Genomic DNA, 25,648 nt, shown 5'->3' with positions numbered 1-25,648 from the left:
AACTAAATATGTTTTAGCTGTTGATTTATGCGCTTTATTATTACAGATTTCTAAGGCAGATAAGAAAACACACCATAAGGAATATTTCCTCTCTCGAGTGGAAAGTCTTTAAAAATTCTACCTAAATTTTTTAACTTATTAACATCTTCTTTCAAGGAAGCAGGAGTCAAATTTCTAAGAGAAAAACACAAAATAAACTATACCTAGAATCGTACTTGGAATAGATCACATATAACTAATAAGACTAGCCCCTCAAGTTTAGTATTCTGACAGTGTCTAAAACAATTTTAGGTATAGTAGGACTGAACATGGAACAATTAAGGTATGTACAAATTAATTCTAAATGAAACACTAGATAGTATATCAGCAAATGGATTTGTGCGACCGATCCTAAGCAAACATGGAAATTGGAGCAAAATAAAAAACACAAGTGCCAACCACAAATAGAAGAAAGGCATATTTTGGTTCTCTGCTGGACTGATACGCAAAGAAAACAATGACTACTAAAACCCCTCATTATAAACAGTCTGCCCCAAGCATCTACTTCCAAAGTAACCTGCTTCCCCCATGCTGGTTCACTACCCAGGGGAGATGTTAGGAGCCAGCACAAGAATCATCCTAGTTTCCAATACTAAAAAGGCAGTTACAATATAGGCCACAATAAACATCTGAAAATATCATTTGTAGTCTGGTATTAAACTTCAGAATTTTTATATATTTTCTGTATGAATATGTTGGAACTAGTGAGCTTGGACAAATGGCTTATAAAAGATTGCGAAGCTAACATGCCCAGACATATCTCCAAAATCAGGAACTCGAAGTCGTTAGGAAGAACAAAGATATGTCTCAAAAGGTGTTACTGGAGAATCATTAAAACTAATAACTATCCATATGGAACTGGAAGAGGATACTTAAGAGGATATTGTGTAAAATCCATGCATGTTTTGGGGCACAGCAGGAACCATAACGCTGGAGTCATACCAAATAGATTCAAAGAAGATTCTGCTATTTTGGGATTGGCTAGGGTAATGTAATCCAAAGCAAGCTAATTGTTACTGGATCTGTCAACACTTAACTACATCGACAGGTTCTGCAGTGGAAAGCGGGGACTTCCTGGACATGTGATTATGTTTTCAGGTAATATTTCCCTTCTTAAATGAAAGCATCTGTAGTATCCAACCAGATGAGTTACATTACAGTTATCTTTTATGATTCTCTACATTATCTGTACTAGCTGCTCAATATATTTATACTTTTAAGACAACTTTAGTAGGATGCAGAAATTTAATGCTGGAGATTGTCATCTCTTTTGCAGCTGTTTGGGGAGGGGATTCACAACTCCCTTTGCCCTGGACAAGATGCCTAAACTATTACGCCCTTTTTGACTCTGCTTCATCTGAGGTGGGAACTTAGATTCCTGCTTTCAGAGGATCCCCAACAATGGCAAAGGCCAAAATGACTGTGGGGAAAAATAACCATCAGCAGGGTAGTGGACATTGTTACACAGACCTTGAAGGGTGGTGTTATCAAATAAGAGAAAATTGGTGAGGGAAATTAAATGTAGGTGAACAATTTGCTGTATTAAAAATAGCTCTTTATATCAAAGACAGACCAAAAACCCTCCATGTTTTTAGGTGAGGAAATCATAGGCTGTTACAAAAATTCCCTACAGCTTTTCTCTGACCAAGTCAACTACACTTTTGAGTCTCAGAAATAAAGGGATAAATTAAACATAGATCTTTAGCTACCTTCCTTACTACATAGAGAGCACCAATACTCTAGTATTTAGGCATCTTAAAGAAAGGCTATTTGCTACAGTACAATTGTCAGAGGAAACCAACTACGCCCACTAGGTAACACTTATTTGATTGTTAGGAACACTGGTCTAAATTCCATTTAAGATTCATAGGAATCATTTCCTGGCCTACAGAAGGGGCAGGACTTAAACTATAGATACAGACCTCTGCAGAAATAAAAGGCTATTTAAAACAATGCTAAAAGGACAGCCCAGTGATAAACACCAGAGTGTTACATCAGTCCTGGAGTTTATACTATCAAAAGACGATGAGCACAACAGTCATATTAAAGCGGTGTCACCCATCAGGTGACTGGCTAGGTTTATCTAATAACGATAGAAGCTGCAAGTACAATGAATTAACAAAATACAATAAAATATATATTGGTTACCAGCTTTTACTAGGTCTTTGTGTTACCGGAATTTATTATTCCTAGCAGAGGTTATACAGGAGCTATCCTATCACATAGGTTCTACCAGTTGGAATTTCCCTAAGGCTTTGGATTTCATGTCTTTTATACCCTTTTAACATACAAATAGTACCTCCAATTTTTTTAGCTGTTCCCTGCTGCAGCTGTACTTCAGCCACAGCTGAGCTGGGCCGGCCTGCCTAACAACAGCCATTTCTAGGGAGTGGCTAAGTGTTTAATAGGCTCCATGTTATATCTGGATCAAGGCAGCAGGAGGACAGCACTTCACTGCCTCCCTCACACTTGCCAGAGCAGGACCAGAAAAACAAAACAAATCAGTAGTTTCTAAAACTTAACTGCCTCTCTGTCCCAGCTCAATAAATGTCACCCTGTATTAACAAAATACCCAAAAACTTCCTCAACTTCCCAAGTTTCCTTTAACTCTCAGAAGCTGGAAAGTTCTCTCAGGTACTTACAAATATTTTATCAGAATCTATCCAGGAAAACATACCTCAGCTTCCCAAGAGTCAAACAGGCCCATCTCTCTTAAGGGAACGAATGAAAGACAAAAAAAAATGTATCCTCTCATGCCAAGGAAAAGGGATGGAAAAAACAAACAAATGCTGCAAGTTTTAGAGAAGACACAAGGAGACTGGCAAGTATATCGTTCATGTTGCATTTCAGTCTCACTAGCACAAGAGAAAGGTTTCCTACAGTGGGAAAAGGAATACTAAAGGAAAACCTCCCAAATATTTGAGGAAACAAAGGACCTCTTTTTTCAGGAACAGTGTTTTTAGAACATGACAAACTCCCCTGTGATTAAAATTTTCTCAAGAGTACAAACAGACTGACTATCTTCTAAGACTTCTCCTACCTACCTAAGGGGGTAGAGGGGGGGAAATAACAGTCCTTACAGACAAATGGTGCAGGCAGAGCTTGATGGTACTCCTTTTCAAACTGCTAAATTGCTAAAAATACGTTTTCCTAATGTTACTCCTCCACTGTAACTGCCACAGAGATGCTGTGCAATTGAAAAAAGGGAAGGGACGTGATCTGTGCAACCGTGAATAGAACTGGAGACATCCACAAGTCAATCCATCTATTAAATTTTGGGTCCCACTAGAAAAAAAAGTTTGAAAACTTCAGTTTTAGATTTTTTTTTAAATGACCTTTACTTTGAGCAGAAGGTCCTACGTCCCATATTAAGCCAAAACAGGATACACTATGTCCCTTTTCTTAGCAATACTTGTACAAGTAAATCATACCTTTTTAGACAAGTATAGTTTTGTATGATTTTTGTAATACAAACATAACGTTATTGTCTCACTGGGCCTTAAAATTTATTATTTATCTATATTGCAGTAGCACCTGAGTACCTCACTGAGACTCAGCACTCTATCATGTGAAATGCTGTGCAAACGAAGACAGACCCATACCTGAACCAAACACCTTACTGCCTAATATGAAATTAACTTGCACATGCACAATTCCAATTTTAGTCCATAGGAAACATTAGTGCAGACTGATAACAGGATTTGGCACATAGATTTTAAATAACTATGGAAGGCAAAAATCACTGTTGGTGTAAACAAACAACTCCCAGAACTATGCCTGTTTATGCCAGCAGTGAATATGGCCTACACACTAAGAAACAGCATTTACAGAACTAATTCTCTATTGGTCTCCATATTCCTGTTGTAGAGGCCTGACACAACACTCTTGTCAAAAGAGCTCTCTCAATGGCAAATTATCAAACTCATATTCATTCAGAAACATTCCCTCTGGTTTTTCCTTTCTTGAAGTAACACACCCAGTGAGAAAAACCCACCCTTCCCTTTCAGATCAGCAGAAACTCTTTCAAAATTCCACAACTGATTCTCACGCTGGGGGGGGGGGGGGGGGGGGGAAATCAGACAAAATAATTTGTGCCCAGTCTGAAGCTGACTGCATGACTACACTATGAATTCACAGGGGAAATAAATGAAGGAATTTGTTAAACTAAATGTGGAGAGCTGTTTCATAGCCCTCTTTTACATGAACTTTGACTCTGCCTATATCCAGTTCTGACTTTCAAAAACTAAGGAATTTATTTCAGAGAAAGTATGAATCATCATAAAGACTTTTAAAGGGATAGAATATAAGAGCTACATTCCCTCAATTAATAGCTTTGCAAAGTTAACTTTTAGGTGTCTAATTTAGTTCTGGTAAACACAGTAATAAATTTTTCATATTTATAAATCTAACTAAAAGCAAGTGTCAGTGCTAGCAAAGGGTTATAATTTGGTTTGCTCAACAACCATAAACTGCAAAAGGAGTGAATGCGTGGATGTGATAATCAATTTCCTACTGAGGAGTCTCCTTTCCATTTACAGTATCTGTGCATTTGGCTGTCGATCATAAGCAAGCTTTGGCAGGTTCCTGTGGCAAGCAAGCTTGGGGTTAGCTGAGTCCCGCCTTCGCCAGAGAAGAGACTCTGGAAGGACAAAGCGATTTCAATAAAAGGAGAGAAAAAAGATAATAAGCAAGTGTGTTAAAAAGCCGACCATACAAAAGGCATTCATAGAAAACTATGGTTTCTATAGAACTAAAACCAAATATTGTTCGTTGCAGCTTGCTGTGTTTTACATGCAATTTTGTCTACAGTTTACCAACCACTTAATCATTATGATCTGTGTCCCACCTAAACGGATTTAAAAGATCATAAGCTAAACACATATCTACACCATGCTTCACCCCACTTATACAGTAGATCATTACGCAGTGGCACAAACATGACAGTCCGTGGGAACAGAGAAATGTGCTTGTTGGAGGGCACAAAAGTGACAAGAGTTTTGTTTGATAGCTCAGACGCTGAGGTAATGCTGAACGAAAGCAGTGGATACAAATACATGAATCGTAGCTTCAGGCTGGAGTAATATCAGGTGCATCTCTACACCCTGAGGGCTCAACTCCTACACTTTTTAAATCCCTCCCACTGAAACAGCCTCCTTCAGTTTCACTTGGCCATCAAGCACAGAACAGGTACTTCTCTCTCCGCACTGACAGCTTCAGCTTAGCAACAGTGAACACCTTGAATACTTCAGCCATCTACGTATCTGGTGAGTACTTTTTTAAACGTAAATTCAATTAATTGTAATCAGACTGACACCCAATACTAAGTGATCAAAATGTATTCCCTTATCATTCTTTTAGCATTTATATTTCACTATCTCTGTAAGCAAAATAACTCCTCTTCTAGCAGGTGCACTTATTGCATAGAAGCTTTATGATAAAACTTTAACAAGACTTTTTAAGTGAAATAGTGATTTTGTTTTGTGAGAAAGAAAGGATTTTTTCTTCATTTTAGCTCCCATTGACTTTTTACATTAATTACTATATTTTTCCAATGAAAATATTTTAAAGCACCTGCTTACCAAGCACATTAACAATTTTAACTGTTTTACAATTATGACAACAAAAATATCTTAGTTACCAGATATTCTTTTGATTATTCTCTAACTATAAAATATTAATATTTTGACCAATTGAAAAATTTGTGCAAAATAAGATCTTGAGTCCTTGTTTCAATTTTTTTTTAAGCTTCTAGGAGGTATACTCTACACAGTATGAGAGAATACAGCAGTTTTATTAGTCACAATCATCTGTCTCTTTGGTTAATTAAAATGTATCATGATTAAGCACATACAAAGTAACAACTTCAGTTTTAAATTATTTAAATGTGCATCACTGATTTATAAAAATGACTGAACTCAGTTTACTGAATAACTGAGGTTTGAAGCTATTAACCTTGTATTTACACCACAGATTTGGGGTACTATATTGTGCTTCCTGGCTGAGCTATTCATACAGCCTTAAATCCTTCTCTCCCCAACCTCCTGTGTCCTATTCTATTTACCCACCAAACCGCCCCTCTTCCCGATGTTTCCTCCCAATCAACTAATAGTTGTGCTAACATTTATTTTTCAGTTGAAAAAGAACTGAAAGTCTAGGAGGGAGTGGCAGTTAATCACTGGAAAATCTCAACTGGAATAAAACTCACAAATCTTGTTCTTGCAACACACAAGTTAGGTGACAATGGCATGTCCTTGAATTATGCAATAATGCCACATCACAATATTTTAATTATAGCATGCCCTTCAAAATGTTCCACCCCAATGAGTACTCCTGGTCAGTAAAATCAACATCAGCAAAAGGAATACTGCAACAACAATTGAACATATATATTAATGTGTATGACAAACTGTTACGCAACCTGTCATAGCAATGTCCTACAAAGATAGATTATAATTACCACCACTGTTTGCAATAAAAGCAATTCTGGAACTACCCCTTTGGTAGATTAGGCTTTTTAAAATAACTTTTACCATTTAGAACCCCCATACCAACTATTTATATTTATATAGTGACAAATTCACAATATTCTTTCTTGTAGGATTTGCTAGCATAGTATGAAAATAAGAGGCTGGTAACAGTTTTGTCTCTTTAAAAACCAGGACAAAAAACTTGTGGCCACCCAAAATGACACACATCTATGCTGAGGGGTAGGAGTAAGGGGCTGTTATGCAAAAGGACAATCTAGTACAGGGATATTCAACAGGCAGACCATGGGCCAAATCCGAACCACCAGATGCTTTTGAACAGACCTCAAAACCTTTTTATTTACTTATTATCGTTATTGTAGTATTGTATTTTCTCTGGAGTCTGGTCCTTGACCAAGAAATTTGGATCTTGACAAAAAAAATAATTGACTACCCCGGTTTGCATTAAAAGACCTACCATAGACAAGCAATTCATAAAAGGCCAATGAACCTTTCTGTTCTAGTTTCACCAAACAATAACCAAATGTATTTTCCATTAAAAATACCAGCGAGGTTGGAAACTAGGGATAGGAACTTTGGATAATTATGTAATTATTATAACAATGTGAATTTTAAAAATGAGATAACCATAGTAATAATGAAATAAAGTGTTACTTTAAAATTATGACTATTACTGAAGATTATGATAAATTTTAGATTTTTCCCCCCCATGAAAACATTGACAATGCTATTCTAATATTAACAGTTTACATTTTAATTTCCCCAGTACACAAACAACATATAGTGCAGCTATGAGGTAATTATTTTTTTCATGTACTGTGCATACAGCAACTTTAAAAATTTAACAGCTATTTTAGACCATCCAATATATTTCCTAGCTGTATTTATTTTGTGAATATTATTTTAAATTATGAAATATATTCCCCTGCAAATATTTTTGGGTTTTACTTAAGAGAATGGAACTGGATTTCTCAGTCTTTGCTGGGACCAGAAGCATTTTATTCTTGGCATTTTCAACCAGAAGAGGTTTAGCTAGTGCTCAGGGAAGCACTGCAAATAAGGAGAGGACAGATACAACAGGCAGACTCTGGCCTAAAATTAAGAGGGGTGAAAACCTCAAAATAACCCTCAATGTACTTATTCGTTGCCTGAGGTGTCAGGGCATCTTCCTCTATAAGCATTACTGGCATCACGCTGGGTAGGTAAGAATCACACTAGGGTAAAATAAACTTTAAAAAAATATATATAAAGTTTTTATAGTTCTCGCCCTTTTATACGCAGATTGCAAAGACATTGCCAACTCCTACAATATGAATTTTTAGCTTTGAGAGGTGCAGCAATCCACTTACATGATTAAGAAAGGATAGTTAAAATATTATTCAAAATATTCCTGTTCAACAACAGGAAAAAACACATACACAAAGAGGAAAGTATGAGAATTTACGTTATTAAACAAGAAAAACTAATTAACATTCTCTTGATAATAAATATTGTCATCTGAAATTCAAATACAAACTCAAACTGTTGATGTAAACTGCTCAAGTATGCATGCCCGGGGTAGTTTGTTTTGACAACACTATCTTCAAGTACAATTATTTCTGGTACTTTCAAGAAAGCACAAAGATTAACATGTCCAAACTGACTTGACCAAGTTATTATAAGCTCTCCACTTTAGTTATACATTAGTCAAAAATGCAGCAAACTTTATTTCAGTCAAAACAAGGGCAAATCACACAACTTTTTTTTCCATTTCTTATTTTAGCAAGAGCAATGCTTGCACATTTTATAGAGATTCTAGATAAATTTCATTTGTCTGGCAATTTATTTTCTGTGTACTGAATCATAATTCTAACAAGTGACTGATACTGACAAAATCTTAACATGCTGGCATGTATTTTACTAACATCATGCTGAGATGACTAGGATCTATTTCTGAAAAAAACAGAAAGAGCTTTGAATTTTTTTTCCTGATGTAGAGAAATACATTAAATATTACCATGCTGTTATTGGTTTCTAGTTATTTAAATTGTTGTAAAGCTATATATTTAAATCACATACTTAACTAAAAATGTTTGTAAGAATCAAAATCAGGCTTATTCTTATAGATAAATCTAAATGTAGCTTTTTTTTCATAAAGTGCTGTTGAATTTATTCAAGCTGCCTTTAAGATTACAATTCTACTAAAAACAGTAAATACTTAAATTTCTATGATAGCAAAAACACAAAATATATTAAATATAAGAACATTTTTCTAGAATTACTATACCTGTTCAAATAAGCAGCAATTTTCTAGCTGTGCCTTCAGGTTTCAATATTAATGTCTTGCACATCATTTTCTATTAATAAAGTGTCTGATTTGAGAAATGCAAGACATCTTGATACTTTAAATAAAATCTCAACAGCATGTAGTTACCAGTAATTATTTTCCTAAATCTAATATTTTAATACTTCTAATTCAACCTTTTATGTAAGTAAAGCTTTTAGAAAAATATCAAACTATACTAGTCACTCACAATTAGGATTCCTGAAGTTTCGGGTAACACAATAGATACAGTACATGGTTTTGCAACAGTCATCATTTTGATAATGATGCTTATAGTTCGTGATGAAATCATCAGTTTTTAGATCTCTGCCATAACACATCCTATAAAATCATGAGAACTTGACTCTGAGAGGTTCTCACGCCTTCAGAATCAGTGAACATACTGGAACAAGCTGATACAAGCCCTCCTGACTTATCTACCACGAAAATCATCAGACTATATAAAGTATCCACTTCTTTAGTTTTCTGAAAGAAGGCAAGTGGATCATACCCCTATAAATCAATGGCTGTCTGACACATGTTTCTACCTGAATATTAAATATTGTACACATACTCACTCCCCTTGCCCCCACAGTCCCCTACACAGATGAAGAATGTTAAATGTTAGTCAAGCAGACCATTCTTCTATTAACTAGAGATTCTAATGCCCATGTCTTTTAATTGAATTAAGACAGACCCAAAATGGGAGTTGGTTTTATCCTTGAGACACTAGCCAGTCCTAACATACACATTCAGACTGACCAGCTTTCAGACATTTGCTTAGACTGCCGGGAGATGCTATGCCAGGCAGGAGGGAGTGTTGGTCGGTCTCTGGAAAGACTGGATCAGTTCTCAAGGGTGGAGCCAATCCCACTCTCCACCCTAACATCCCAGCCAAGGGAAAGAGGAGGAGGGATTCCAGCTGGCCTGGCAGGCTTGCCCCATACCACCTGCTGCTGCCAGAACCTACCCTTTGCCTTCTTCCCCCTCTTCTTTCATCCCTCCCTACAGCTCCACCTACCTATACTCTTTTTGTCCCATTTACCTTCTGAGTGAATGTTCCCTCAGCTTTCGGAAGACTTTTTTTTTTTTTTAAAAGAGCATCTCTTAAAAAAAAAAAAAAAAAAAAAACAAACAGGCCACTTCTTTAGATGCCTAAATATGCACATGGATGCCTTTAGGCATCCAAGTCTGAAAACTTGGACTTCAGCTTTCTATGCACCCACTTGATATTACATATGGGTAATACATGTGCTTGACACATTTCAATGGGGAAAAAACTTCAGATAGATGTGGTCAGAAGAATGCATTCATTTTTTATTTAATTCTTGTGAGCCAGCATATTTGATTTTAATTTTTCTGTTACAGTTCCTGTACTATAAGTTACTGGAGTGTTGATTTTTCCCTGACATCTTGCAACAGAGGAGCTGGCTTCAAATCAAATTATCCTTTCTAATGTGAAGAAGAGATTCTTGAAACCTGAAAAACTGAAAACATCAACAGTTTGAAACTGAAGAAAACTGCAAAAATATTTTATAAAAGGAACATTAAATATAAGCATTAAAGCAGAAAAATGAGTCTCCTCAAAGAGCGCAAACCAAAGAAACCTCATTATATCCCAAGGCCTCCAGGAAAACCATTTAAATATAAGTGTTTTCAGTGCCCCTTTACTTGCAATGAGAAATCCCACCTTTTTAACCATATGAAGTACGGTCTCTGCAAAAACTCAATTACTTTAGTATCAGAGCAGGATAGAGTTATCAAGTGCCCAAAGTCTGGTTCCTTGGAGCCCAAACAGATCAATCAGATAGAACCTACAGCTAAACCAACTTCTTCTAAATCTATCACAAATGGTCTATCAAATCTTGATTCTAAGCCTCAATATGCTTTTTCAAAAGATGATGCCAAGGAAAATGTAGAATTACAAAATCAGACAACAAATAAATCAGCTCAAGGACAAAAGCTTGTAATACAGAAGGAATTAACTCCTGCCAGTACTACCGCAGAAAGTGTAATCAACATGCAGCCTGGTTTGGATGGCATTGTAAGGCCCTCAGCTTTTGTTCCTGTAGGAGAGCACAGACATAGTAAAGGCCCAGAAACTAATGAGGTTGCTGAAATGATATCCCTGTCTAATTCGAACAACAAAAGCTTGCCTTTTCATGCAAAGTCTGCATTTCATGCTCCAAACCATCCATGGAAATCAGGTTCTACTTTTATCCCACCAGAGTTTCCACATAAAATTCCTCCCACAAAAGGTTTTGGTCCCATTCCACCTTACATGCATCCAATGATTCCAGAGTATTCACCCCCTTTTTATGAGCATGGACTGGCTATCTATGCACCTTACTTGCTTCCAAGTAACTCACCAGAGTGTGAAAACTCTGTGCTGTCTGTCTATGGGACCCAAGATCAAAGACATTTTCTTCCCCACCCAGGGCCACTCCCAAAGCCAATAAATCCATCATCATATGAGCACTACCGATTACTTCCTCAATATCATTCCAGTCCCCCAGTGCCATATGGATTTTGCAGACCAACAGATCCTCCATTTTATAGATTTCCACATGTAGCTGGTATTAGTAGAGATACAAGTTCTCATCTAATGGAGGAAACTACCTTGCTGTACCCAACTTCTTCAAGTCCATCTCAACAATACTCATTAAGCTCCCATAAAAAGCAGACTGATTATGAAAAAGAAATTCCACTGCTGCATGCCAAAAACCATTCAAAAGAAGACCCAAATGAAAGAGAGAATGCCAAAATGAGCCCCCGTGCAGGGAGCGCAGCAACAGGCTCACCTGGTAGACCCAGCCCAACTAACTTCACTCAGACAAGCCATGTTTGTGAAGGTCTGTTTGACCTCTCTAACAAATCATCTTCCACTGTAACTGAGAAGTATGACCAACAGGAAGAAAATTTCTCAGCCCTCAGACTTGCGAGGAAAAGCATAGATCAATCAACTCTACTTCAAAATGTGCAGAACCAGCAAGATAGAGATTCATCTACCAGGTAATTTAAAAACACCTTTGCAAATTGCTTTTTCAAGATTTACTAGGGGAAAACAAAGACAACTCTATTCATATTTTAAATGTCTAGTATATGAAAGATTACACTGTCGGGATGTTTAAAAAATGTTTTAAAATATTCTATGTATATCTATGCAAAGTATAATACCAGCTCCCATAAAACCTGTAAGTACAGTGGTTACATAATTGAGCTTGCCAGCTTTCCTTAAATATATAACTTCATTACTATCTGCATTTCCCTATACCTACTCTAAAGAAATATCCAGAACACTACCAAATCTGATATTAGCTACAGTGATTTTCACATTTAAAGGGTGTCCAATGTAGTTAGAGTTCTGGTCAAACTATTCTCCTCCTTCTACCCCCCATCAGAAAATAAAAAACTTAGTGAATTATGTTTTTTGTTTCCATTTCTTTCAGTATTCACGTCATTGGGGAAGATACACATGTGCAGACTGAATGTCAAGCAAAGAATGAGGCCTCTCTGTCCAACACAGAGGACGACACAGGGATAACTCCGCTTAATCTTTCAAAGAAGCCTGACACACACACAAGAGTTGTTCATGAACACCTATACAAAAATGCTTCCAAAATGGAAATTCAGAGTTTTATTGAATTGCAAGACATGCCTCTGAATCTCTCAGTGAAAGATTCCTATAACACCGTCAGCCTGAAAACTTCATTTCAGCATTCATCACATGATGCTGGGACTGCCACCACTCCAAACAATGAAAATGAAAATTCTGAAGATGTATACAACACAATGAATCCTAACAGTGCCTGTGACAAGCCTTCTTTCACAGCACAGAGTACTGAAGTCCAAGATTTAAGAGTAATTGACAATTCTGATGAACAAAAACAAACAGCAGCTGTTGCTCTTTGTCAGCTAGCTGCATATAGTCCTAGTAAAATGAGACTGGACAAGGAAGAGCAAAGTTCTCAAGACTGTAGTACTCCATGTACAGAGCCTACCCTCAGTCCTTCAGATACTCAGGATAATCACCGCAATCACAAAGCAAAAGGACAAAAAAGGACAAATCAAAAAGAATCCACAAAAGCACAGCAAGGGTCTAAAAGAGTAAGACCCAATGACTGCAGCAGAGTGTTTACTCTGAGAAAGAGAACACGAGTATCATAATATTATTTCACTTGCTAATATATTTCCTTTTACATCATGGAGCAACTATTAAACTTATCTGCTAGATTACACAGTTTCTCTGTACCATCTTTTTTTGTTCATTTGGCTGACTTTTTTGTTTTATACATAAGAAGCTATGTATAAACTACCATGTAAATAGAATGTGTTTATAATTTTGTACTAATGTTTTTAAGTAATTGAAATGTCCTATGTGTAAACTCAGATTTTCATGAGTAACCTTTTGCATTCATAATTTAAGCCAAATCAAAGTACATGGGATGGATGTTTAATGTCTTGGGGAATTGCAATATGGTAAAATACCTATTACATCTGCTTTTACTACAAGACTTATAAACTTTAGAAACAATATACTGTTCATCATGTGCTGTCATACCATATTTAACTTAATTTTGTTTAATTAATCTAATTTTTTTTGTTCCTAGCAAATAATTTTTCTTTAATTCTGCGGTAGTTTAAATTCAGCTTAAAATTTAAATTTGTTATTTAGACCTCAGTTTGAAAACTCTGTTTTGAATGTGAATATACCACAATGGTTGTACTGACGAAACATTCATAAATTTAAGATCTTGGGTACACTCAAGCTTGCACCAGTTTAATTAAATCAAGTCAGTTAAAATAGTGCAAATCTCTGCATGAGCACTTTTATTCCAGCTTCAGAGGCTTACTTTGGTTTAAATTAAACCTGTTCTTCATCAAATTAGTCCTGCAGGAGAACACAGACATAGCAAAGGCCCAGAAACCAATTTAGCCAGCTAAGAACAGGTTTAAATTTAAACCAAAATAAGTTCTCAAGTTGAAATATAAATGCTCACACAGGGTTTGCACCAGTTTAACTGAAACAGTTTAAATTTACAGCTAGAATTAAACCAGTACAACTCTGTGTGCAGACAAGCCCTAAGGCTGGGATTTTCCAAGGAGTTAAGTGTCTAAATTCCATTGAAGTTCAACAGGATTTGGGCACCTAACACCCCTAAGCTCCTTTGGAAATCCCAGCCTAAAAGGATAGTTATGCCAATAATTTATTTCACTTGAGGAAAGCACTGCTGGGGAAGGTTTCAATTTCAGTAAATATGTATCACTAATTCTGTATCTTAATGTGCTTTTGCAGACAAACTATTTTCTAATTCTATAATTGTGTATAAGAACTTCTCATTTTTCAAATAAAGCTATGTACTGTACTTTAATTACTAATTCCATATATTTTAATGATTAAGGAATAAATTGTCTATGTTGTTATTGTTGGTAAAGTATGTTTTGCACAAAATATAATCAACAGCAGATTAAACATAACTATTGGCTTTTGAGCTAGCAATTAAAGTAAATCATGGCCTAGCATATCAATCACTTATCTTATTATATTAAGATGAGTTTCCGTCACTGGAAAGCTACAGGTGAATGAATCTGCATACTGTACATCCCAGCCATTTGGGAAATTACAGGCACTCCCTAAAATCCCACAAAGATGTTATCCAGACAAGCTTTGCCAAAGGTTTAACAAAAAACTGTACTACTTAGGATTCATAAATCATCATCATGTTTGGACTTGTACAGCAGCTGCTAATGTAACTGGTATTAAAAAATTGAAACTGCCCAATCAGTTTGAGTAAAACAAAGAAAGATCAATCATAAACCAATTTAAACCATATGTACACCTTTCACATCAACTAATTACTCAGATACAGGAAATCCCCATTTATACAAAAGACATCAATTGCCATAAAATGCATTTAAAGAAGAACGATGCTTTTTCAATGCAACTGATGCACTTTGGGGGCATAATCTAATTTCCAAATAATATGGTATCTTGGGATAAGATGGATTTGGCTAGGCAAGGTTCTGCTAGATACAATATTAGCTGCAGACTACAGGAATTAGATGTTTGATAATTCTAACAACCGACACTAATAACTTGGTTACTAATTTACATTCCTTCATGAGGAAAAAAAAGGGATTTCCCACAGATTTTCAAACAGAATACCAATTTGAGTTTGAACTGAGGAACTAGGCCAATGAAAGCCAACCAGACCAAGCAGAAGAGGCCAATGAAATCCAACTGTCATGAATTCTGGCTCTTTCTGAATATGGTGTAAGATACCTATAATGTACCTAACTGTATAATACCAAATGATGAAGAGAGTAGGGAGAATTTCTCCCAGATTCCAGCTGGTATTCAGTTTAATTCCTTGAAGTATGAAGATAAAAGACAAGGGTTACTTTATCCTTAGTACTGTACATACAATTGTTACTAGAGCCCAATTTTTTTTTTTTTTTTTTGAGCAGGACTAAGCCAATTTCATCAATACACCTCTACCTCGATATAACGCTGTCCACGGGAGCCAAAAAAATCTTACCGCGTTATAGGTGAAACCACGTATATCGAACTTGTTTTGATCCGCCAGATTGCGCAACCCCTCCCACCCCCGAGCACTGCTTTATCGCGTTATATCAGAATTCGTGTTATATCAGGTCGCATTATATTGGGGTAGAGATGTAATATACCAAGGCAGGGAGTTCCATAGATTAGCTACACATTAGGTATGTCTACAAAGGTTTGAGCCCAGGCTAAAGCCTAACCACCCTTGCATCCACACACCAATTGTGCTAATCTAGAGTTTGGACCTAGAGTCCCGGGACCCTGTATGGCTGGAGGGTCCAAGCCCATGTTAAGCTGGGACCTAGGATCCTGAGCCCTATTGCTTTCTTGTGTGCATGCGGTCCCAGCTAGACTCAGGTCCTGGAAGTTCTCCAGATGTATCCCAGAGTTTCCAGCAGAATGTTACTCAACCTAACGGTGGACAGCCAATTCTCAGATTACATGGTAATTCAGTTTAAAGTGTTCTCAAACTGCAGTCATTCTACTGAGACAGTCAATTATGCAGTTTATGTACTCATGTGCTCCTTATGGGCACCTGAGTCCCATCAATAGCAGCTGCATTTTCCCACAGTGCAACACATTCGTAGGACTAGAGTGTCGACACAGTGGGGGGTGAGACACAGGCTGCTAGGCACTCTGAGATAGGACTACTTTGACTTCAGTCTGGGCACTGCACTGTGGACACCAGAGCCCTACACCTAGGGTTAAAATACAACGTAGACACTCAAGCCCATTGTTCCCTGACACAGGCAGCTGACTCAAGTCCCACTAACCCTCAGCTTACATTGCTGTGTCGACATACCTAGAGATACTTTTTAAGATTCCTTGTACCCATTTTCATGCTTGTGCAAGCTTGCTTGCAGCTTTCTTCACAAGTCCACCTATTGGAAAGGACAGACCTGAGTAATTGGCTGATCTCCTCCATCCCATTCATTACTAACTCTTTTATATATTTTCAGAGCCAAACTTCATAATCTTATTTTATAAAAACATGTTCTCTTACCACCATGCCTCCAAAATTCCCACTGCCCTTCTCAGAATCTCCTTCCACACTGAAAACAGTCTATTCTTACTCTATCTATTCTTATCCCAAGCCTTAAAAAAAAAAAAAAAAAAAAAAATCCATTGCAGGACTTCATCTTCCACCCACCTATTACTCATTTTGCTTAATGGCCTTCTGTGAGGCACTTCATCAAAGGCCATTTTAAACTACACCCACCAGTTCTCCTTTACCTGTTTTAATTTTCAATAGTGTTCTAACAGAGTTAAAAGAGGCATGGTTCATAGTAGGAGGTTAAATGCTAGTTTGCCCACTATATTCAGACTGATGCTTTATAACTTACTAGCTAAACTTTTCTTTTTTTTTCTTGTTATTTAAAGTAAGATTTACCAACCTACAATTTCCCAAACCACCCTCAGCACTTTCGTTAACAATAGATGGGTACAATGTTGACTCGCCTTCCTGAAGATAAGCTCTTTTCTAATGATAAGGTATATGTTTTTTGTAAGTAGAACAGATATTTCGCTCCGTAGATCATTAAAGCTCTTGTATGAAATGCCCTTCAGCTCAGGGTGGTGTAATTTATTTTCTCAAGTTATTCTACATCTTTAATATCCACCCACCCTAGATAGTGCCTCATCTTCAGTCCCTTAAGGAGTTTTCTTTAAAGGTAGCCTGGTGTAGCATAACACACAGAGGGTGAGACACAGGAACATTTTATGCATGCTACTAACCTCTGTATCAGATAAGTGATGGTGATTGCAGAAAGTTGAGAAAGACAACAACCTACTAGACAGTAATAATGGGCAATTCAATTACTGGTATAAACTTGTTGAATGTCATATCAGGACATGGTTTAGAGGTGTTATGTCTCCATACTATCAGCTATTGCTTCTTGGAACAGTTTGTTCTGGGCCCTAAAAGAGGAGAGGTTACTCTTGACTAGAGCTGGTTGAAATTCAAGATTTCCAATCCAGGACAAATTCTAACATTTTGAAGTTTTTTCTCATCCTAAATCAGAACAAAAAAAGTCAAAATTTTGAAATTTCCCACAATGCTGTTCTGACAAGATCAAAGTGTTTCATTTACAGTATATCAAAACAAAAAATCAAAATGAAGTGCTTCAGCCTTATATAAACAAAGCACTTGGGTGATTTTTCATGGCAAATTTTTCAACCAGCTCTTAAGTGTGCTTTGTATCCTGCTGTTCGAAGCTGCAGTAGGTCAATGCACACTAGGGGAACTTTTTATATGGCAACAGAACAGTCCATATGGAGAGTCAGTGCATAGCACACTGAAGCAATGTAGATTTATATCCCAGCTTGCCATGCAGACTAAGTGCATCTGTACACGAGCACTTACTGAGTCACCCAGGAGTTGGTTCAGAAGTATGGTTGCACAGACAGATCACAGTAGGAGTGGATGATGATACTCTTGAGCAATTCCACTCTTTATTCAATGAGTATTCACAGAAGGTGGGAAAGGACAGATGCTTCTTCCTCCTAAAGGATCTGTATGCAGTGCATCTTGTCTCCCTCACCTGTGCAGTGTGTATACAGGGAGCTGCTTAAAGGGTTACTGAAAAGTTACAGAATCTGGTATTTTCAGTATGCTGCTAAACATCTAGTGCTGTTGAGTTCCTGGCCCAATGTTTGGGGGAAAGTGGGGCATCAAGGAGAGGTAGCTGCCTGAAGCTTAATCCAGATAAGACTGAGATTATGACACTGATTAGTTGGGAGAAGCATATGGAAATAACATCTCCTTTAACTGAGGATACATACCCTTCATTTGGGACTTATATTTGCAACCCAGAGGGTAGGACTGGGGCCCTAGTTGCTGTTAAATGATCAAATAGCAGCAGTGTCCAGGAATTTTTTTTTTTTCTAATCTGGGTCTACCTAGAGATTGTGACCATTTCTTTCAGGTGTAGACCTTGCTACCATAAGCCATGCTTTTGTCACCTCAAGACTGGATTACTGTAATGCACTCTTATACGGGGATACACCTTACATCAAAGTGGCAAGACAGAGCAGCCCACTTTTAAAGCATAATTTTTTGTGAGAAAGCATGACTTCTATGCTGCATATCCTGCACTGGCTGCCTTCAGGGTGGAGTTTGAAAATGTGGGTTTTGATCTATAAAGCCCTAAATGGAAAGGAGGGGAGGAAAAAGGGGGTTGGTGTTGTTGTGAACCTGTTACAAGGCCCTGTTAAAGATTACCACTATATTATTTTATCAAGGTTCATTTTGAGGATATAGGTATTCAACTGTTTAAATAAGAGTATCATAGACAGAGATATAAAGACAACTATATCATAAGCAGGAATTCTGCAGGAGAGTCATTACATTCTCACATCACAAAATGTAGATGTGCAATCAAAGTAAACAGGCTGCTGCAAAGCATAATGGGTTTTTTTTTCCCCCCATCTTTCTTTACCCCTCAGAATGTCCATGAAAAAAATTATACATATATAGCCCATGCATATTCAGATAAGATTTACTGATGTTTGTACTGTTAACATCTATGTGGGGGAGGTATAACTGTCATCCCCACTTCATACATGTTGAAAGCTGAGGCTAAGAGGTAAAGTGATGTGGCTCAATGTCATACAGCAAATTACTGGCAGAGCCAGGATTCCAACCAACCACATTTGATTCCAAACTTCCTGGAACCCCTTAATTTACAGTTGACATTCTCCATATTATTACTGAAAAATGTTGCATTATCAGGCATTCCAGAAATAAAAGGTCTAAGACTCCAATTCTGGAGAGGGGAGGTTGCTTCAATTTGTATTTTACATTTTCCTATATATAAACACTGCCAAAGTTCTTTACAACAACACTAGATTAGAAGAATATGGCACTTTTTAGTAGTTAAAATACACATAACAAAAAGAGCATCCTTATCTCAAAGTGCTTACAATCTAATACCCTTGTGGTATTAGATTTTAAACACACAGACTCTTGTACTCTGCCCTGTCCCATGGTGCCCAAAAAATTCTTGCAACCATTACTGTGTATGAAATGCATGCAAAGATATTTCTACAAAATAACCAATGCCAATGTCACTGATTGCAGAAGTTAAATAATGACTAACATAAATTACTAAAATTCTAATTTACACCAGGTTTTTCAATTCTGATTAAGTAGTACAGATTAATGCAAACTCTCAACCTAAATATGCAAGTTAACGATCAATTAGTTAACTTGTGTATACACATAATTTAAAAGTAGAATAAATGCATTAACAGACATCGTATATAAAACTATTATATACAGTCACATTAATAAAATCCTAATAATTATTTTGGAGAGCAAATTTATTTGGTTTTAAAGAACACCCAAGACAATGAATTCTATTGACAAAGATGTCTTAAATATCTTTCATGGATATGTTGCTACAGCCATTACTGGTCCCACTTATGTCAGTGAATACAAGTCTGTTGCCAAATACAGAACTCTCATGCTATTATATAGTATTACTGTGTAGACTTATTGGGGTTCAAGAAACTTACCATCTGTGATTCGGGAAGGGAGTAACAATCCTCTCCTGCCTAATTCAGCCAGAGCCAGACATCCGCCATGCCAAGAATTGTCCGTTTCCTGGAAACTAATTTTAGAACACAGAAACACTTAAGTATAACTTGAGCTTTCTGGGTTTTATCATGTGTAATCCAAATAATTGTTTGTCTACTGCAGTTTGTATTCACATCTTTACTCTTCAATTCAAGTAAATGTTTCTCCAATTTAATTTATTCACCATTGCTAGCTCATCACAAAATCCAAGATGGCAATCCTGTGAAAGAGAATCCAAGGAAGCAACTGAAGCTACTTATTACTTTGGATAGTTCTATGAATTTCAATGTACACTTAAGATTATGAAATCTAGTTGTTAATTAGAATTCATCTAGACATCTAAAACATACAAACAGGCTGTGCTGAAATAGAACTTAAAGATACTAAGCCTGAAGTTGGATTTATTGAATAATTTTCTGTTGGGTCTACTTGCTAACCAGTTTGCCACACCTAGTGCTGATTTACAAGTCCTGGCCTCTCTGCATAAGGTCTAGTTATATCCTCCAGCACAAAATGGATGCATACCTACTGGGTGCTCCCCCATAGCACTTTCCTTGCTAGAATACAAAACAGAGGAAGAGTTTGCCATGTGTCCGTTTTACACCAATTTCAGATGAGATCAGCCAAGGAATGCTAGAATTATTGCCATTGCTGACTGAAGTCAATATTCCAACATTGTGTCAACCACCCGAAATAAGGCATTTTTATTCTAGTATTTTGGGAGAAGCCATGGGAGAATAATTGTGAAAAAAAGTCAAAGTAAAGTGCAAATTAGTAACTAAAATACATTTATACAATTAAGTACAATTAACTAACCATACTTGTATTGTGTTAATAGCAGGCAGCTGTAACACTGCACCCAAGCCCATCTCTGTCTGAATTTGATTTCTGAAATGTTTTGAGATTGTTTTTTGTATTTTTTTTGTATTTTTTTTTTTTTTTTAAAAACCTTGAGGGAAGGTAAAGCTTTCTAACCCTGGAGCAATGAAACATCTCACTGGTCTGGTTCTTTGTGCTGACACAGTGTGGTTGCTTAGCCACCTAAGCTGGACAATTTTTTAATTGGGCAGCTCAAGATTCTAAGTGAAACTGGTTCACATGCTTAGTATCACATTAATCCACAGGCCAAAAAGAGTCTCACAGAATATCAACTATGATGGTGGTTTAAAAATAAATGTTGATGGAGGGAGGGGGGAGAAGAATCACAGAATTTGTGACTCCCATAGAAAAAAGCAGCATCAATCATTTGTATTAATTAGTCCCTCCTGTTTTTTATTCTTCTTCTTAGTCACTTACTCTCTGGTCTGAGGTGTAATATATAATGTGGTTTCCCTCTTCTTGATCCAGACAAAAATACATTTTCTACATATTTTGATTGACATTCTATGAGACCATTATTGCTAACAGTTTCTGAGTATCCTCAGAGATTTTTAAAAAGGTACATCTAGTTCTTCATCCCCAGAATGAGATTATCTGAATATAAAATATTTCCAAATCTACTCCAACATTCAAAAAATAAAGCAGATAAGACTCAGTTTCCTGCTACACAAAGGGAATGTCTACTTGGTGAGTTAGTGTGCAGCAAACTGGGGTGTAAATCTACAATGCTAGCCTGTTGCAGACTAACTGGCTGCGTATACCCTCCTATCATCGCTAAAAGTTCTGTAGTGTCCTTTCACAGAATCATAGAATATCACAGTTGGAAGGGACCTCAGCAGGTCATCTAGTCCAACCCCCTCTCAAAGCAGGACCAACCCCAGACAGATTTTTGCCCCAAATCCCTAAATGGCCCCCGCAAGAATTGAACTCACAACCCTGGATTTAGCAGGCCAATGCTCAAACCACTGAGCTATCCCTCCCCCACTTTGAACTACTGCTGTTTCATTCTTAGACATTTCTTTATTTAAATACTCCCATTATAAGAAATTCTTACATATGTTTTATTTAGGTTACAAATGATAAACTGCAAGCCAATATCTGACACACAGTTACTACACTCCTTAAATTGTTCCTGGGCATGCTAGAGGCTACATACAAGAAAAAAAACACATCTAAGGCGGAACATTTAATACTGACTAGATGCTTGCAAAGTTGCCAACACTGAGTAACAAAAGGTAGGTATGGATCCTGTATGCAATATGCTTATATAGTTTTTAGCAAGACAACCATGACCATACACTTCCACATCAAGAAGCCAAGCATTACTTCTGAACGTTTAACTCTAGGACAAGTAACCTGCAAACCAAACGTACATGTACTCCTCAGCTTTTCTGCTGATTTTAAACACAATAGGCAACTTTAAATGGGAAAAAAAGGGTTTCATAGCAATTTAGTTTTCACATATGCAACAATTCTGCTATTACATGTACAAGAAAACATTCCATCTTTCTTTTTATACTTTTGAATCAATTTTGCGGTGTTCAGGGGGGAGGGATAGCTAAACCCAGGGTTGTGAGTTCAATCCTTGAGGGGGCCACTTAGGGATCTGGGGCAAAATCAGTACTTGGTCCTGCTAGTGAAGGCAGGGGGCTGGACTCGATGATCTTTCAAGGTCCCTTCCAGTTCTAGGAGATAGGATATCTCCATTAATTAATTAATTAATTAATTAAAACTACATCAATACTAGCCAGAGCCACAAACAGTGTAGGAGGACACTGTTCAAACTTTCCCACACTGCTCTGCCAATACACCTCACCCCTGACCTGAACCATGCCACATTGCAAATCATAGCTGTGTGTAGAAATATTCACTAGATACCTAGGATAGGAAAGACCACCAAGTTCAATTTCACATATAGCATATCACAACTTGAACACAGATCTGTCATGAAAAAGTTAGTGCACTAATCCAAATCACCACCTACCACCACAAAATTCTGTTCTATTCTTTCTATGAGACCCTAACAATGAGGTCCAAACTTGCATGGACGTTAAAGTTCCAAAAGTACTTTTCACACATGTAGGTGTTTGCCCCATACCCTTGGCCAAAATTCAAATTCTCCTTATCGTTTTATATGTGCTCTGGGCCAGGTGCCTGCCTGAATGTTGCCCTCCCGCTCCAGAAATGGCCACATGGCAGCTGTAAAATTATGTACACAGCACAGGAGCATATTGAGATCTAAGGATGCAAGCCATTGCATAAATACAAAATAGCATTACCTAAAGCAGTCCAACAGAGACCCAACCACATCATCAGCTAACTCTTTTGGAAGCCTTCCAGTTATTCTACCAATCCTGCAAAAAAAGAGAAGAAAAGTGATTTGTTGTATAATTACAGTAATTTAAGATACAAGTTTACACTAAGATAACAGGATTCAAACTACAGATGACACAATGCATTGTTTCAATGGTGTCGCACTAGGACACAAATGTCAGGCGACAAAATAACGTGCCTAACAAAGAAATGAGATTTTCAAATGGAAAAGAAGAAAACGTGGACTAGCCAACTGGGGAAAAAACACTATTGCAAAAAAGCCCCAAGTAAAATCCTTTCACATCATTCCAATCTCAACCCTAGTTACAATTTCCTAGTTCGCTGCCCCACTTCCACCTCCATCCAAGAACACTAGCAGATATGGGCTCCATGTCATCACTTGTGCTACAACCATCATAAGTAACTAATAACACTGAGAAAACAACATGCAATTATTTCACCCTGGGAAACATTCAGCTATTATGTTAATATATTAGTTTTAAATTAAATAGAAGAAACCTACCCTTTTGCAGCAGACCATCTGACAATGGTGTCTTTGTCTTTCAATCCAATCAGCAATTGTTCTGTAGAGAGTATTATTTTAAACAAAGCAGATTACTCTAAGTTCTTTAGAGCAATTCTCCTACAATGTTCAAAACTCATTTCCCGATTATCAAAACCAGCTCTTAATTTAAACCAAAACATTTGTATCCATACTACTTGTGTTTGTGACAGGAATGAAATTTGAAGACACAAAAATCAAATAGGTGATACAAGTACTTTCTGAATAGATGGTAGCTCTGTAATTTAGTACAAAGACTAAGGATATATCTACATTGTACTCAGGATGTGTGACTGCAGCATGTGCAGCCATCCTGAGATAGCTTTGATCTAGCTAGCTTGGATAACAATACCAGTGAAGCCAGGGCAGCAAAAGGCTAGCTCTTGAGTACATACCCAGGATGGAGTCCCAGGCCGGCTGGTACAGCCCCATCAGCTAGCCCATGATACCACACAGTGTCACTGGTATTGCTACCCAAGCTAGATAGTTCAAAGATAGCTTGGGAAATGTCTACAGGTGCTACAGCCATAGTTCTGCTTGCAGTGCACACTTAACCCTAGGTCTGCTTTTGCATATCTTGGCTGAGGCCCTGAGACAAAGGTGACAGAGAGGAGGGGGGAACAGGCACTCAGATGGAAGGCTACAATGTCCTGCCAGAGAGCCTACAAATCAGTCAGCACCAGAGAGACTCACTCTCCAGCACTAGCCAGAGAAGAATATGGCCAAATGACTCAGGGAATACAATGAATCTGCACATCTCTCTTGCCTATACTGTCTAGGCTATTACAGAACCCAGACCATAATTTAAAGCAGCTCCCACTGTGCAATCTCCCAAAGTGGGGAATCAGTGGTGCTGCCACCTGTCTTCTTACGCAATTAATTGTCCCTGGGATGCAGGGGACTAGGCTGGGGCAATGTTTACAGAACTGTTACTTATCCTACAGTAACTGTGGTTCTCTGAGATGTTGTTGTAGTCAACATGGATCCCATTATAGGCACACATGCACCTCAATCGTGCAAGTTCAGAAACATTTTAATAGCTGGGAGCTCTGGATCTCACACGCAATATTCCTGTGCTCCCACTGAAAGCAAAAAGGGTAGGGTGGCTGCAACCCTCTGTCAGTTGCCTTGCAATTCAAAGACCCTAGCTGCTGAGGACTCCTAAAAGCTTCAATAGCAGCAAGCAGTCAATTATTTTCAGTATCCAGTCCTCTGTTGCATCTAGATCATATTGGACTGCCCATATAGAGAACCTTTTCCATTTTGGTTAATAGGTCTTTCTCATAAATTGCTTTCTGCTCTGCACGAGAATTTCCTGAACTTGTCAGGAGCAGTCTCTGTGAGTAGTGCTGAACCAGCCAACATCCAAGCCCTCAGATTTAATCACTGTAGGTCCAGGTGCAGTATCTGACCATGATTCTGGGATATTATATTCAGACAGGTTGGGACATTGGAAGGAGGGAAGGGAAGCCGATCACAGCAGATTGATATCTACAATAAGTCTGACAGCCAAAACTGCCTTGGTCAATAAGGTGTGGCCTTGTCCCATCTGTCCTTTGGATATCACCCTGGAGTTCAGGGGGGTCTGTGGAAAGGGATATAGGACATCTTGAATCCACTGTACCAGAAAGGAGTTTGGCAATGAGCCCAGGCTCATGCCTTCTCTGGAGCAAAAGGTCCGGCATTTGGTATTGTCTTTCATGGTGAAAAGGTCTATACTGGGAGTCCCCCAATGAGCCAGTATCAGCTCTATGATGGACTTCCACAGTTAACCATTCATGGTTGATTGCTGCAGGTCTGCTCAAAAAGTCTGCCAGGATGTTGCTGACTCATGGAAGGTGCATAGCCAATGGGGTTATCCCAGGATGATGACTCCCCATCCACAGGATTGCTTCCTGCTTATATACATAATGCACAGTAGGCTTTTGCC

The 25,648-nt window shown here is 37.6% G+C and overlaps 2 protein-coding genes across 5 annotated transcripts in view; one reads left to right on the top strand and one right to left on the bottom strand.

Annotated features, from left to right (window-relative positions):
• Positions 1–25,648, bottom strand: part of TBCD (tubulin folding cofactor D) — a 256,152-nt gene that overhangs the window by 176,950 nt on the left and 53,554 nt on the right. For all 4 annotated transcript variants that reach the window (XM_054047295.1, XM_054047293.1, XM_054047291.1 and 1 more), the window contains exons 12-14: positions 23,680–23,740; positions 23,123–23,197; positions 19,904–19,998 (exon numbers count right to left, since the gene is read on the bottom strand). In XM_054047295.1, the coding sequence (XP_053903270.1) occupies positions 19,904–19,998; positions 23,123–23,197; positions 23,680–23,740 (231 nt within the window). The remainder of the gene's footprint in view (positions 1–19,903; positions 19,999–23,122; positions 23,198–23,679; positions 23,741–25,648) is intronic.
• ZNF750 (zinc finger protein 750) lies at positions 5,212–14,192 on the top strand. Its single transcript, XM_054047296.1, has 3 exons — positions 5,212–5,303; positions 10,195–11,838; positions 12,276–14,192. The coding sequence occupies exons 2-3, from the start codon at positions 10,400–10,402 to the stop codon at positions 12,991–12,993; spliced, it is 2,157 nt and encodes a 718-aa protein (XP_053903271.1). The 5' UTR covers positions 5,212–5,303; positions 10,195–10,399; the 3' UTR covers positions 12,994–14,192.

The sequence above is a fragment of the Malaclemys terrapin genome, chromosome 13 (genome assembly GCF_027887155.1).
Source record: "Malaclemys terrapin pileata isolate rMalTer1 chromosome 13, rMalTer1.hap1, whole genome shotgun sequence".
In the NCBI taxonomy this organism is placed as follows: Eukaryota; Metazoa; Chordata; order Testudines; family Emydidae; genus Malaclemys; species Malaclemys terrapin.
The sequence above is the reverse complement of the archived record's forward strand: the minus strand, read 5'-3'. Positions and strand labels throughout refer to the sequence as shown.